Source organism: Wyeomyia smithii, chromosome 2 (assembly GCF_029784165.1).
Source record: "Wyeomyia smithii strain HCP4-BCI-WySm-NY-G18 chromosome 2, ASM2978416v1, whole genome shotgun sequence".
In the NCBI taxonomy this organism is placed as follows: domain Eukaryota; kingdom Metazoa; phylum Arthropoda; class Insecta; order Diptera; family Culicidae; genus Wyeomyia; species Wyeomyia smithii.
Window position 1 is genome coordinate 84,324,118 of NC_073695.1, and position 16,067 is coordinate 84,340,184.

Sequence of the window (16,067 nt, forward strand, 5' to 3'; positions counted from 1 at the left end):
GTACTGTTTTGCAGTAGATAGTAATAAAATTGTGTATCGAAATGGTAGGGTTTAATTTTGTTAGCGTATAACAAGTCGGCAGGAAGAAAATTTTAGTATACTTGAGATTGAGACCTTATAATTCGTGTTAGAAAAGAATGCTATGCTATCACTTGTTTAGTTACCCTCAAACATTAAAAAATGATTAAACTTCGTCAGATTCAAACACTAAAATTACTCAAAATATAACACTCTTGCGGATTTAAATCAAAACATGCGATTGTTTACTTTTTAGTTCCACTTCATGCAAGTGTTTTTTGGTTTTTTCATCTGTTCACACACTAATTGGAAAGCAGAGTATGAGAGAATCTCAAACACTGAACCGGGGAAATGACGGAAATGACCATGGAAATGTAAACCACATTCAAGCCTGACAGCTGTGTTTACGAGTTTTTTAACAAGGGTAATCGTAGCTCTCAGATCATTACCTTTTTGCTTCGAAAATTAGTTTTTTAAAGTTTATTTTGATAAATTATCTTATAATGCTTGGTTAACATTGTTTTCGAAGACTATAACGATAATTTTCTTATTTTTTTTAAGTTACGAAACGGATCACTCACTCGTGTTTACATTTTCTGTATCGAAACAGCGAAGTTTGTGCTTGATGCAGAACAGGCATAATCTTAAGAGTACATACCGTTTGTTATCAGCTTCTTTATCCCTAAACAATAACTGAAGCTATGTGCGTTACAAAAATATGCTCACTTTTTTAGTATTTTCTATAAAACTTTTAATTCATGACGGAGACAAAACTGAAATCACATTCTCGTAAACAACTAATTTTTGTTTAACAATGTGCGTCTTAATCAGCGTTGCCAGATTTTCTTTAAAAGCATTTTGTTTTGTTTCTGTGTGCATGCACCGATAAAAATCTGGAATGCTAGTATCGGAAAAACTAGGAAATATCTTTTACAGTAATTGCACAACGGACATCAGGACGACCAAAAGCTTAGCTTGAAATTGTGTTTAAAATAGGTAGCTGGCATCTCTATCTTATGTCGTTTTCGTTTTCGCGGTGTAGCTAAACTTTTTCCGGGCTATAATTTGCAGCTTCAAATAAAACATTTTCAGTGTCATTGCATTGGTATGCGTAATAGCTGTCAATTCGTTTTGTTTTGGTCATTATCGCATTCGTCATCTTGTCTCGTTTCTATTTCATATGTCCATCTCGTAAATGTGCTGAAAAAAAATTTACCTGACACTCTACCACGTGGAACGAGAACCAAAACAAACCAGTTTTGACACATACGTGTGAATGTGTTGGTTATTTCCTACAGTACACTCTGCTTTTTTCGGGTGTCGTTAGGGACAGAAAAATTGTAGTCAGAGACAGAAAAAGGGTAGTCCGAAAAGTCAAATAAAACATTTACGGTGTCAAAAGTGTCGTTTGAGTGTAGCTACACCGAGAAAACGAAAACGACATATTTGCTTTCCTTTATCGCAGCTATATTTATCGCAGCGGATCCACGATTTCCAGGTTCTACTGACGGATGCTTTGTTATGCGTATGAAAAGTGGCGGTGATATGCTATCTCGTTTATACACCCTTGAAACATGGCGCTATGCCAGCTAGCTGGTTTAAAACGAGTGAAATGCAAAGAAACATTAAAAGTGTTGTGAATATTCATTGAAGAAAACAAGATTTTTATGTATTAATATAATTCTCAATCAAGTGAGGCGCCTTATTGTTGTGTAGGTCATTCACCCAAGGTTGCATATTCAATTTTAGGGTACTTTTTCGCCGCGTGCCGACAGCTCGCTGCATAAGTACAATTTAGAAATCCGACGTATGACGAACTTGTAGTCCCTAAGTAGTACTACAAGTTTGTCGAATAATGTAATGCTCTAACTGTTATGCCTGAAGCGTAAGAGCCCATATTCAGTGCAATATTCAGTCAATATTCGCGGTGAATATTATAATATTCATTAATTGACATTGATGACGCAGAACTCCTGAAACAATGTAGCAGCAGCACGATAAATTTATCACTTTTGGTAAAGTTTTCCAAATTTTTTTTTCCTGTTCCATTTTAGGAATTAACAGGTGTCATGGAACCTGCTGATATTGATGTTACTTTTACGTGCGTTTTGTTAGCGGTCAGTGCTTCCTGTCAAAATTGTGTTAATGAGTTCTCGCGTAACTTTTCAAAAGGACCTAAGTAACAATGAGAGATTCTCTCCTCTCTTTCTTTGTTTCGTTAATTACGTCGTCATTATAAATATTTTCCAAGCTTTCTTCCCCTCAATCGAGAGATTGTAATACTGTTTTGCTTACTATGCATTGAAAGTTATGAAATATGGAAAATATAACATAGTTATTGATCAAAGAGAAAGTAAACAAAGGGAGTCTCTCAATGTTAGATAGGTCCTTTTGAAAAATTACGCGAGAATTAAGTTTTGAAACGCCTCGTGAAATGATCTCTTTCGTAAATCGTAATTAGATGGAATCTTACGATGGCAATGAAACTCGCTAAAAGCTCTGTTGTAACTATCAATTTTTTCAGCTGCTAAGAGAAATGCGAAACAGTGTAATCCTGTCACAAAAATGATTTCGACATTATTCTTTGGGTGTCATTTGAATCCTACATAAGGATTCTTTTCGGTGTATGGCTTTGTATTTGCGGCAGGCAAGCGGCAAAAAATGCAAATAATAACAACACCAATCAAATACAGCATCATTTTCTAAAATAAATAAAAATATTTGCTGTATTTAGGACAACCTTGTTTCAGAATATTAAATCCATTTTTCGAAAATGACCTCTAATTTCCACAGGTAAGGTTTTGTCCTTACAAGCCATTTAAATAAAGTGAAATTTTGTGTATTTGCAGCGCGCAACATCCACTAGAAATTATTGCAATTAAAGACATATACCCAGGCTTGAAAAATATTAATGCAATCTTCATAGTGCTTGAAGTAGGTCCCGTAACACTGACAAAAGAAAACCGGGAGGTTCGAACATTCAAAGTAGCGGATCAGAGTGCTGCAATCAACGTGTCGATATGGGACGAGCCGGGCAAGCTGTTGATGCCGGGAGATATTGTTCGTTTGACCAAGGGGTATGCCGCCGTGTGGCGTCAGTGCTTAACGCTTTATTCGGGAAAGAACGGAGAAATACATCGGCTGGGTGACTTTTGCTTCACCTTTAATGAAATGATCAACATGAGCGAACCAAACCCGAGTCTAACTGGAGGAAATCCCCAAGTGCATGGCAATGGAGGTAGTACAACGGGAAAAGGTGCTCGGCAGCCGGCCCCCAATGAAGCTGGGCCTTCTGGTTTGCAGGGTCAACCGGCAGCAAAAGTTGCCTCCCAGGGGGCTAGATTTGCGGTTCCAGAACAAAGTAAATCTCCTAAGAATGCCCCCCGAACGGGTCGGAGTGGTCAAGCTAAGGGCAACTCTGCTAAAAACGAAAGAAGATAGTTTAAATACCGGGTAAAGTAGGTTTAAGAAAAATGTATTAGGATTGTGCTCTTGAACCCTCACTATGTATATGTATTTTTCTCATATCCGAAAATTGCATTGGAGAATCCAGGTTATTTTTTTATTAGATCGAATGTATAGAAAGGTGGCACACAAATAAGTTACCACAACAGGCTTTGTTTTGTACTTGATCGTAGAATTGCGTTTTCAGTGAGTTTTAAAAGCATTTTATATAGGGTATGGGCTCTATTATCGTCCTAGGGCGTTAGTTTCTTGCATGATGGTTTTTCATTACCCCTCTAGTGCCCAGTGCCGCCTTTAGACGGTCTTCAGTTGAACCTCTAAAAAGCTTCAATCAATGCTCAAAAAATTTTTATAAAAATACATAGAGATTTTTTCAAATTCCGCCTGAAAATTAACTTGGGCACTAGAGGGTTAAGGTAAAACCTGGCGATAATAGAGCCGGTACCCTATCTTTTGGCTTGAAGACCGAAAAAGATGTTTTTGACATTTTTACAAACAGATTGGGATGCTACATAAATAGAAAGCATTAACATTCAATCAAGGAATCAACAAATCGGGCTCAGGAAGATATTCCGGATCGACCATTCTAGTTTTAATTATGTTACCATAGACTTTAGCTGATGTTTTGGCAGTTCTGGTTCGGGCAGGATCATTATGGTCTATATGATACAATCTGATGTACAACCGAGGCGGTTTCATTTTTGCTTTCACAGAATGTATTCAAGTATAAGAAACCTGTACTATTCTCGTATACTTACATCAAATTGCATTGCAAGTTCAGAAGCTTCCTTATCATCGATTGAATCACCTCTTGGTTCATTCCAAAACGAGTCGATAGTAAGTCCTATAATACCGTTTTGGGTCGGTTGAAACTGTGTCCTATAAAAATTTACTGCTTCAGCATGTGATAGTAGCACGTTGTGGACGCATAGATATGCGGGAACCCCAGCGAAATCATAACCCGGCGACATAGTGTCATATTCATATGAAAGTACACATATTGGGTACGGTTCGTTAAAAGTGATCCACCATTTGACGCGGTCTCCAAAATGCTCGAAAGCTATCTTGGCAACTATTTCCCGGTTAGTCCAGCCTCCCATCTCCTGTAACCGTTGTGGCAAATCCCAATGGTATAGCGTTACCATTGGTTCAATATTGTACTTGACCAGCTCGTCTATCAGTTTATTATAGTAATCAATACCGGCCTGATTGATCTCATTGCAGATTCCAGAAGGCATAATACGCGTCCATGCTATTGAAAATCGATACATATTCACTCCTAGCTCTCGCAGCATCTCAACATCGCGTTTATACTTTTGAAAAGAGTATCAATGAAAAAGTGCTGATTGCTATATATAACACATGCTCAATTAAAGTTACATTATGATAGCTATCGCATGCAACGTCTCCATTAACTCTTCCAGCAATCTTTTCTGGAGAATTATGCACTAGATGATCCCAGATAGATTCCCCTTTGCCGTCCTCATTCCATGCCCCTTCGATCTGGTATGCTGAGCTTCCTACACCAAATTTAAAATCCGACGGAAAAGTTTTTTTTTTTTTAAGGGGGGATTTGTTAGTAGCTTAAGTAAATATTAGTAAATAATGAGTATGTGTGTTCAATCACAAATGGTGACTTCTCAACACTGTTAGAAATTTGTAATTCTAATTGTTAGGATTTGTTTGCTTTCGCAATTAGGACTTATCATTCGTAGGGATTTAAACCTACTTGTCAGAAAAGGGGAAGTAAACTTACAACTAACTTAATTGCTAACTTATTGGCTATAAAGAGAGCTTATCGTAGCAATTGAGGATTGCAACGATTTTTGTCGAAAATTGTTTATAATTTTATTTGACATAGTTTCTAATGGTTCAACACCAGTAAGTCTATGTAATTCGAGTGTACCAAACCAAGGAGGACGCTTCAAAATCATTTTCAGACTTTTATTCTGAATCCTTTGGAGCGTTTTCTTCCTTGTTGAACAGCAACTTGACCAGATCGGTACAGCATAGAGCATTGCTGGTCTAAAAATTTGTTTGTAAATCAAAAGTTTGTTCTTTAAACAAAGTTTAGAATTCCTGTTAATGAGAGGATATAAACATCTCGTATATTTGATGCACTTGGCTTGTATACTCTCAATGTGCTCTTTGAAAATAAGTTTTTTATCATAAATTAGTCCCAAGTACTTAACCTTGTCGGACCAACTTAAAATAACCCCATTCATCTTGACAACGTGATTATTGTTTGGCTTGAGGAAAGAAGCCCTAGGCTTATGCGGAAAAATCATTTGAGTTTTAGAAGCATTGGGAGAGATTTTCCACTTTTGCAAGTAGGAAGAAAAAATATCTAAACTTTTCTGCAATCGACTGCATATGACACGAAGGCTTTTTTCTTTTACGGAAATGCTTGTGTCATCGCAGAACAATGACTTTGTGCATCCTGGAGGCAAATCAGGAAGATCTGAAGTGAATATGTTGTACAGGACTGGACCCAAGACTGAACCTTGAGGTACACCTGCTCTGACAGGAAATCTATCAGATTTTGAATTCTGATAGACAACCTGCAGAGTTCGATCAGTAAGATAATTTTTTAAAATTTTGATTAGGAAAATTGGAAAATTAAAAGTTTGCAATTTCGCAATCAAACCTTTATGCCAAACACTGTCGAATGCTTTTTCTATGTCTAAAAGAGCAGCTCCAGTGGAATAACCTTCAGATTTGTTAGCTCGTATTATATTAGTAACTCTAAGCAATTGATGAGTTGTGGAATGCCCATGGCGAAATCCAAACTGTTCATTTGCAAAAATTGAATTTTCGTTGATGTGTGACATCATTCTGTTAAGAATAATTCTCTCAAACAGTTTACTTATTGAAGAAAGCAAACTGATTGGTCGATAACTTGAAACTTCAGCTGGGTTCTTATCCGGTTTTAAAATGGGAGTAATTTTTGCATTTTTCCATAATTTGGGAAAATATACAATTTTGAAGCATCAATTGAAAATTTTCACTAAAAATTCCATTGTGCTCTCAGGGAGATGTTTGATTAGTATATTAAAGATTCCATCGTCACCAGGTGTTTTCATATTTTTGAAATTTTTAATAATTGATTTAATCTTATTCAAGTTAGTTTCAATTATTTCTGCAGGTAAAAAATTCTGGGAAGAAATTAAATCAAATTGACGTGTGACTTCATTTTCAATTGGACTCACAAAATTCAAATTTGAGTTATGAACATTCTCAAACTGCTGAGCAAGTCTTTGAGCCTTTTGTTCATTGGATACAAGAAAACGTTCACCATCTTTCAAAACTGGAATAGGCTTTGAAGGTTTCTTAAGAATCTTCGACAGCTTCCAAAATGGTTTTGAATATGGTTTCAATTTTTCAACTTTAGTCTCAAAATTTTGATTTCTCAGAAGAGTAAATCTATGTTTAATCTCTTTCTGTAATTCTTTATAAATAGTTTTAAAAACAGGGTCACGAGAACGTTGATATTGACGTCTGCGGACATTTTTCAAACGAATTAGAAGTTGAAGATTTTCGTCAATTATTGGTGAATCAAATTTCATTTGAGCCTTTGGAACAGAATAATTCCTGGCATCAACAATTGCACATTTTAATGCTTCCAAAGCGGAATCAATATTCACTTCGTTTTGCAAATCAAGCTCATTATTGAAATTTCTCTCAATATGAGTTTTGTATCTTTCCCAATTAGCCTTGTTATAATTAAAACAGAGCTCATAGGGTTTAAAACTGATTCATGTCATAAAGAAAAAGTTATTGGAAGATGGTCAGAATCAAAGTCAGCATGTGTGATCAAATTACTACATACATGACTTTGATCTGTTAGCACCAAATCAATAGTTGAAGGGTTTCTTACAGAAGAAAAGCATGTAGGACTATTCGGAGACAAAATAGAATAGTATCCTGAAGAACAATCATTGAATAAAATTTTGCCATTGGAATTACTTTGAGAATTATTCCATGAACGATGTTTAGCGTTAAAATCGCCGATTATTAAAAATTTCGAACGATTTCTAGTGAGTTTTTGTAAATCACCTTTAAAATAATTTTTGAGCTCGCGTGTGCATTGAAATGGTAAATATGCTGCGGCAATAAATAAAATCCCAAGTTCAGTTTGAATTTCAATTCCCAAAGTTTCAATAACTTTCGTCTCAAGATGGGGAAGAGCACGATGTTTGATTCGGCGATGAATAACAATTGCAACTCCACCGCCGGAACCCTGAATCCTATCAAATCTATGAACCACGTAATTGGGATCATATTTTAATCTTAATGTTAGGTTTCAAAAATGTTTCAGTAATAATTGCAATATGCACATTATTTACTGTTAAAAAGTTAAAAAGCTCATTCTCATTGGCCTTCAATGAGCGAGCATTCCAATTTAATATTTTAATTGTTTTATTTAAAATCATTGCTAAATTTTAAATTAGAAACAATTTTAATAGTAAAATTTGTGCCTATTTGAATGGCTTCAAACATTGAATTTTCCATGCAACATGGCGTTCATAAGATCGAACATTGCCTGTTGCAAAAAAGAAAGTTTACCTGCCGTAATAGCCCCAGGCAGTTGACATTAGAAAAAATATTGTCGGCAGCAATATTAGCTGGAGTGCTAGGTGTACAATTATTTTCTAGCGTGTTTTGCTTACCCATATTAACGGTCATTTTCGAACTACCAACACTAGGCGGTATAATGTTCGAACTACCTGTAACCTGTGCATAAGTTAAACGGGTATGCAAAGGAGTAGGTAAACTATGCGTCACTGGTACGGTCGGAGAATTTTGTTTTGAAGTTGGTTTTAATTGAGAAATTGAATTTTGTTTACCTTGCCTTGCCTTAACAATTGCTAAACGGACTGGGCATTGATAAAAATTTGACATATGGTTGCCGTTACAATTCGCACAGCGAAAATTTTTACTCTCTTTCACAGGACATGTGTCCTTTTTGTGAGAAGAGTCTCCACAATTAAGACATTTTTGGTCCATGTTACAGAATTTGGAACCATGGCCATAACGTTGGCAAGTACGGCATTGGGTGATATGCTTTTCACCTCCGCCATACTTCCTATAAATTTCCCACTTTACACGCACATTATACAAAGCATGTGCTTTTTCAAAAAATTTTAAGTTGTTAACCTCATTGCGGTTAAAATGAATTAAATAATTAACAAGGGAAATTCCAGCTCTCTGACTGTTTTCGCCTCGTGATTTTTGTTTCATTAGAATTACTTGGGTAGGGGCTATGCCAAGTAATTCTGTTAAAGTAAGTTTGATCTCATCAACGGTTTGATCGTTGGTGAGACCTTTCAAGACAACCTTGAACGGCTTGGCGTTCTTGGTGTCGTATGTAAAAAATTTGTACATCTTGTCAGTTAAATACTGAAAAAGACGATCACGACCCTTTACTGAGTCGGCTAATAAGCGGCATTCACCTCTACGGGCAATCTGATAGGTAACTTTAACGTCAGAAACAAACGTTGAAAGTTCCTTTTTGAATATATTAAATTCAGAAGAAATAGTTACCACAATAGGTGGAATTTTCTCCTTTTTTAAAGATTTTATATTTTGTATAGTTTCAATATTAATAACTTCCATTTCACCAGCTTCTTGCTCAGGCAAAATATCAAAAGGATTGTCACTACAGACACTCGATGTGTCAGAAAGAGATGCCTCTCTTTTCCTCCCCGCAGCGATGCGAGGTTTCTTTTTCCGTCCAGCCATTTCAGGTGATACGAAAAAAGTTAAAACAAATGTTAAATTCAAAAGTAGGTAGTCTTGAGAAAGACTGATGGGAAATAACTTTCAGGTAGTCTTTAAAAGACACACTGACAAAACACAAACTTTGAAGCTATAGGCAGTCAAAGACCAGTCCACAAGCAACCGAAAAAACGTCTGATCTGTAGGACAGTTCAAGACGCACTCATCCGACGGAAAAGTTCTTTGAGCAATTGCTAGAGCACTTGTAATAAACAAAAATAAAAGAATAGTTATCGTCTTCGAACTCAAAGTTTCTGCTGTAAATTAGAAGTACAGATAGTAGCAGCAATAAAATGTTGTCAATCTAACGAAACCCATGCTGGCCGAAATTGTGTCACACTAGTTAGCAAAGCTTCCAGGCCAACCTCCATTGACTGATTACTTCAGACACCATCAACAAGACGTGTATTGTTAGGAATTTATTATCTATATGATTTGACAAATTTTGTAATCTTTTCCGTCGAATGACCGATTGAGACAATTCTCTCAGTGTACAGCGATTCAGTTAGGTCTTTGAGTGGCCAAAATATCTGTGCCTTAGTTTGTAGTTTCAAATGCTTTCTTTGGATTTATTGGGGGTGCAAATATTAGTGTCGAGTATAGTATGAAATGTTTTGCCTTGAAATAACGTTATTGTTTTACGTAGTCTCTGTCTGTTTCTAATCAGGTTAGTTTACCACTTTCAGAGGCTGGAATTATTTCTAAGCGTCTTTCACTACTTTTTATCATCTTTGTTGAAAGAACGGATACCGTGTCGAAATAATTCTTCGTCTTTAGACTTGATGATTGAATCAATTACAGGATTAGCTTTTTTTAAATTTCGAAGTTATCGAAGTATTGCTCTAACAAGCCGAAAATCAGATGGGGCATGGTCTGGTAAATCTGTCGTGTGGGAGCACTGGCGTAGCGTGGCGGGGGCGGTCCGCCCCGGGTGTCACCCTCCAGAGGGTGACACCCGTGGGGAAAATTTTCACACGTGTCACCTTCAAAAAGGTGATATCCGTGAGGTTAATTTTCAATTAGGTGAAGTGCGCGGCAAGGATTGAAAAAATCGTAGCGCATAACAATCATTTCTGAACGTGCTATTTATAAGCTTTCAATCCCAGTAAACCATCGCTATCGAAAATTACACATTCTCATGCATGCAAGAGACAACTTATGTCGAATTCGTTTTTACGGCAGGACCATTCCCGTCCCGGACTACGCTTTGCAGCTGTAAAAAAAAAACCCTTTGCGAGCAGTTGCAATGGTGTGCGTAATATCAGAGGTGGCTGTTACTTTTGTTTTGGTCATTATCGCCATTGTCTTTTATCGCATTTGTGCTACTGTACGAAAAATTTGCCAACTTACTGAAAAATGACAAAATAACAAAATAAAATAAATAAAATTCAACCTGATGTTTGACACGCGAAGAACGATAATCAAAGCAAACCGATTTTGACACATTTTTTTGTTGATTTTGACACATTTTTTTGTTGATTTTGACACATACGTGTGAATGTGTTGGTGTCTTTAAAACATGCACTCTGTTTCTTGCGCGGACTGTCCGGTACAGAAAAAGGGTAGTCCGGGATAGTCCGGAAAATGTAAAAAAAACAGTGATAGGACAAAGTGTAGTCCGCGGGGTAGCTACACCGCAAAAACGAAAACGACATTAGAGCAAAGAAATATATGGTGGCTTTCTTTGATGATTTTGTTCCCGTATTGCCTGCTTTATGCGGAGCGAGCAACATATAGCGAGTGTATCACGAAAAAATCGTAAGCGATTGCACTCGGGCGATCGCAACGATTCTTCAAATGTTGATTGCTTGTAGGTGGAATTCAGCTACTCCACGATGCTTTCACCGTGGTATACCTCGATGGTTTTTGGTGATTTCAAATATCACATGTTAATGCACCATGCTACAATTTCCGTAAGCATTGGTGATACCTATCTGCTCCGGTAAGCAAACAGTTGAACGCAATCTAACGTTCATTGGGATTCATAATTTTGTATCACTGGCGATAATATCTCAAAGATTCTCGCTATACCGTTGAATGCAAGTAAACTTGGATACAATAAATATTATCGTGTTTGAATCATTCAGTCTCCTTCAATGGTATTCAGAACACTTAGAAGTGAAAAACAATCAGCAGCGTTTCTATGGAAAACTTGTACGAGAGTGAAAATAATTGAACGATACATGATGAATCAAAGAACACATTTGCATGGAATGCGCGGTAATAACCCTCGAAAACTATAAAAGGTTACTATTAACCCTCTAGTGCCTAGTGCCGCCTTTAGAAGGTCTTCAGTCGAATCTTTAAAAAACTTCAATCATTCTCTGGATTGTTCGTAGTATGTTTATTTTCAGCATGCTGTCTTACTAGGGCTGCGATGCCTAGTCTCGCGACGGGGCCGCCGTCTTGGGTGTAGCTGGCGAGACACCGCATTTCATAGTTCAGCCGTCCGCTCCGGATCGCTGTTTGAGCCGCCCCTGACCTGGGGAACAGACGCTCAGGCAAGCTGCTTTCCAAGGAGAACAACTCTCTCTTCCCTGTCAGCATACGACCAAGTTCCCACCGGTTCATCGATCTTCCTTTGGTTGCTCGTATCCCAGTCGGTACCACGTGGAGGTAGGGATAGGAGTTGCTGGGCTTATACTATGGACCACACTGGGGTCTATTTTATGCCAACTAGTACGGGTGTACTGCTGGTACGCATTGCCCAGTCGTTTACCGACCAAAAAAAAAAAGCCAGAAAAAGCTTCAATAAGAACTTAAAAAATGTTTATAAAGCTTTATAAGGATTTTTGCGAAATCCGTCCAAAAACTAATTTGAGCACTAGAGGGTTAAGAGTATTTTCTCAACCAATTTTTCAAAAACTGGTAGATTTAGTAGAGATGGTCGGGTACGGGTATTTTTACCCGAAACCCGTACCCGACCCGTACCCGACGGGTAGCGTAAAAAAATATTTTACGGGTTCGGGTCGGGAACGGGTAATTTAAAAACCAAGGCTCCGGGTTCGGGTCGGGTACGGGTTTGAAAAATTCTCAATTGGTCGGGTACGGGTCGGGTACGGGTAATTTGATTTTCGTGCATTATGAGAAATTGATTTTTAATATTTCAAACCTAGGTGTTTTCTTAGTGTCGATAATCGGAAAGATCGAACAAGAAATTGCCCATTCTCACTCAACGAGAAATCGGCCAATACCTATTCTGACAGTTGTCGGCAGTGTTTGCACCAAGGGAATGACATCATGCTATCTCTTTCTAATGTGAAAGTCAATAGTTCTTCCTGCAACCATTTTGAGTTAAATGGAATTTTTGCCAGGCTTTTTTCATATTTGCGAGGAAAACCGCGGAGCATTGCACAGTAAGGCAACTAAATACAAGGGCTGGTTAAGTAAAAAAAGTGTGGATAAATGCGACAAAATATGGTATTTACTTAATTTTGGGGTGCTGAACACCAATCTCCATTCCATTTTTTATTTGGGGCCGTCCATAAAGCAGGTGACCTAATTATTAATGATTTCGGCACTTTTCCCCTTAGCCACAGGGCGTTCTCCTCACAGAAACAAATTACGTAGCTTTTGCACAACACCAAATCAACCAAATTTTGCGAAAAAAAATTTTTTTTTTAAATTAAAACAAAATAGATAATACATACAAACTAACTACGAATCAACTTTTTCTTTGACACCAAAAAAATCCAAGCTATCATTGAAGCTGTTTCAAAGTAATGAATTTTTTTTAAACACATGTCAAAAAACGTCAGTATGCCAAACTTCGAAAAGTTATAAAAAAACAGATCTCATGATATTGCACCCACATTTTGGATTTAGGCACTAGAATATTATGAAAGGAAAAATATTATGAAACAGCTGACGTAAAAAAAATTCAGGCGGATGGCCATCGATTCTCTACTGTGTTTGGTACGAAGCAAATATGTATATGAGATTTGACAGCGATAGCATAGTCTTTGTTTGCACTGTGACCAGGAATGTACAGAAATATCTGTGTTAAACCGATTTTTAGATTAAATCGATGACACCGAATCTGTACTAAAAAATTACAGGTTTTTAGCAAATGCAAATTAATCATTAAATTTTTCTCAAGTTATAAACAATATTAACTTTGACTATATTATAATATTAAGATTTCAGGTTGCTGCGATGTTCACTTAAAACCAGACATGCACTTTTCATAGTGGACCTCTTCCTTATAGTGGACCATCCGCCTGGAACTCTGGGTTCATTAACATGCGTTCACATTCACACTCGGTTTTTGTCTAACTCCGGCCATCATCTCGAGAAACCACATATGACAATTAGTGCATATAACGTGCGAGGTACCCAGGTATTTTGAAAAAAAAAAAAAAATCCAGGACGGGTCGGGTACGGGTCGGGTTCAAGCAATTTCGGCGTTGTTTTCTTTCGGGTACGGGTCGGGTACGGGTAGTTGGAATAGATATTTTTCGGGTTCGGGTCGGGTACGGGTATTTTAAACAAACCAGACTACGGGTTCGGGTCGGGTACGGGTTTGAAAATTTTCGATTAGTCGGGTACGGGTCGGGTACGGGTAACAAATTCCCCATACCCGACCATCTCTAAGATTTAGCGCAATTGAAAACGAACGTGCTAACTCTCACACCCATCGGAAGGGGATGACACCCAAATTTTCCGCCCCGGGTGTCACCCAGTCACGCTACGCCGCTGGGTGGGGGAGAACTTCCCGTTTCGGCATTTCTTAATAAGTGTTCGACGATTTTTGTAAAATAAGTCTTGATAGTCACTTATAGATAGATAGAAATCACTTTGTAGCATTGATCTTCAAGTTGTAGAAGTTTTTCCTTGAATTTTGATATAGTTGCCACAGAAAAACTTTGCTGAAGACACTTCTTTCATTGTTTTGGAGATATTCCGTTTCATATCAGACTAGTTCTTATATTTCGATTTTTTCAATATTCAAAAAACTGTATTATTTAGAAGGCAACAATTTTCATTTTCATATATTTGTATAATATTTAAACATCCAACTCTGTAGACAACACGAAAACAACTTCTACACAGACCATGTTATTGCCAAATAATGAGCTCAAAATCGTAAACTTTTTTTATTTACTCTCCAAATATTTATTTTATCGGCATACTATATTCAGAAAAAATGTTGTATAAAAAAAGCCCAAAGAACGATGAATTTTAGTTCGGAACTTCGCTGCTAGGGTTGCTGAAAAATCTAACTTTTTAGTCTTGTACTTTGGAGGAATGCAGTTCTTAGCAAAATTGTAGATTGTTACAAAATATTTTAAAACAGTTGGTTTCACAAAACAAGAGTAGTAATACGACAACTAAGGTAAAATATTTTGATACTTTTGTGGTTAGTCGATTTTCGTGCGAATTTCACAACAGCAATAAAATCTTTTGAACAAAGGCCTCAACTTCGCTATTTCTTCCAAACCAAATGTTGAGCAGGCTATCATCGTTATTGAAAGTGGGATGGGAAGTTTTCAACCGCACAGATTTGTGAAGTACGTACATCCTTCCTGGATATATTCAAAAAATGTCCACGATCAGTTAATGATGACACAGATTTGCAGACGATTAAGGGGTTATATCTACCAAATGCTCGAAAAAGCAAGGCCTTTTTCATGTTTTTTTACAGGACATTTGAGATGTAAGTTATATAAATAATATATCATTAGATTGAGCAACTCTTGCAAAATAGAAAAAATATTTTTATTGCTATTTTTGTTACAAAATGGCGGCTGTGCAGTGATTGCCGTGAACCACTTTTTTTGAAAGTGGTTCCGCGGCGAGCAGTAGAAGTCGTGCCCAACTCCACCTAAAACCAAAACAAATTTTTTTTCATTATCTACATAAGTGTCGCTAGTGAAGTACACATGATTATATCTTTAGAATTCTTCTTCGCGATATAGCAACGGTTTGAAAACAAAGTTCTGTTTCGACAAAAAAAAATCGACTTTGATTGTTTATAACTTTAGTTGTTGTTAATCAATCGCTTAAATCGTGTGTACTTCACTAGATAACGTAATGAAGAAGCTACAGTTAAAATTTCAAGTCAATCGGATGTAAACTTTTTCAGTTCTACTGCTCGCCGATTTTGAAAACATGGTTTTGAGAAAAACGCGTTTGAAATTTCAAAATGCTATAAATCTTAAGAATCGCAATAACAAAGCCCCCAATAATTTTTTACCTTCAGTCAACTATCCCTGCGCCGTAAAATTGTCCTTCCTGGGTTTTATTTTCCACTTCTTCCTTTTTGTCATCTGGCGCCTAGCCTCTTTCGCGATGTCGGACATGCGATGCTTAGCGACTTTGACACAGTTGGCGCCCGATCCCACGCAAAACTCAAACTTGTCACTCATATTTAAGTATTTTTGAATATAGCTCACAGTTAAAAAGTATAGAAAAACTCAAACAAAGAATGTACACAACGAGAACGGCTGATCGACTAAACAAAGCGAAATTGTGAGTAAACACGTTCTGTAGAGACGCTATAACGGTCGAAATTTGATGCAGAGACCTCCATACTTCAAATTTGAAACACGATAACGATGGTAGGTAACTCCGCTAGTTTACAAAGCCTTGAAATAAAAAAAAAACGAGCATCGCCAAATTAAACGGAAAATGTGATTTTGGAGTATAAAAGTTGTTCGGTAAATATTGATTTAAACGAACTTTGAGTTTAGATCTGTACTTGAGCGATGTAGATTTTGATTCTTGGATAGTTTTAGCATGATTTAGGCCAATAAAAATAAATTGCGAAATAAAATCTTTTTTGGTAGATATAACCCCTTAAAGAA

General features: G+C 37.0%; 2 protein-coding genes across 2 annotated transcripts; one reads left to right on the top strand and one right to left on the bottom strand.

Moving 5' to 3' along the window:
• Window positions 1–2,628: 2,628 nt before the first annotated feature.
• LOC129723063 (SOSS complex subunit B homolog) lies at window positions 2,629–3,521 on the top strand. Its single transcript, XM_055677012.1, has 2 exons — window positions 2,629–2,811; window positions 2,868–3,521. Exons 1-2 carry the CDS (start codon window positions 2,792–2,794, stop codon window positions 3,457–3,459), a joined length of 612 nt encoding a protein of 203 aa, XP_055532987.1. The 5' UTR covers window positions 2,629–2,791; the 3' UTR covers window positions 3,460–3,521.
• Window positions 3,522–4,223: 702 nt separating this feature from the next.
• LOC129719729 (myrosinase 1-like) lies at window positions 4,224–5,043 on the bottom strand (the record flags this gene model as incomplete). The annotated part of the gene is made up of 2 exons (XM_055671127.1): window positions 4,224–4,796; window positions 4,864–5,043. Coding segments are annotated over 2 exons (753 nt in total), but the record flags the coding sequence as incomplete, so codon positions are not given.
• Window positions 5,044–16,067: the final 11,024 nt, after the last annotated feature.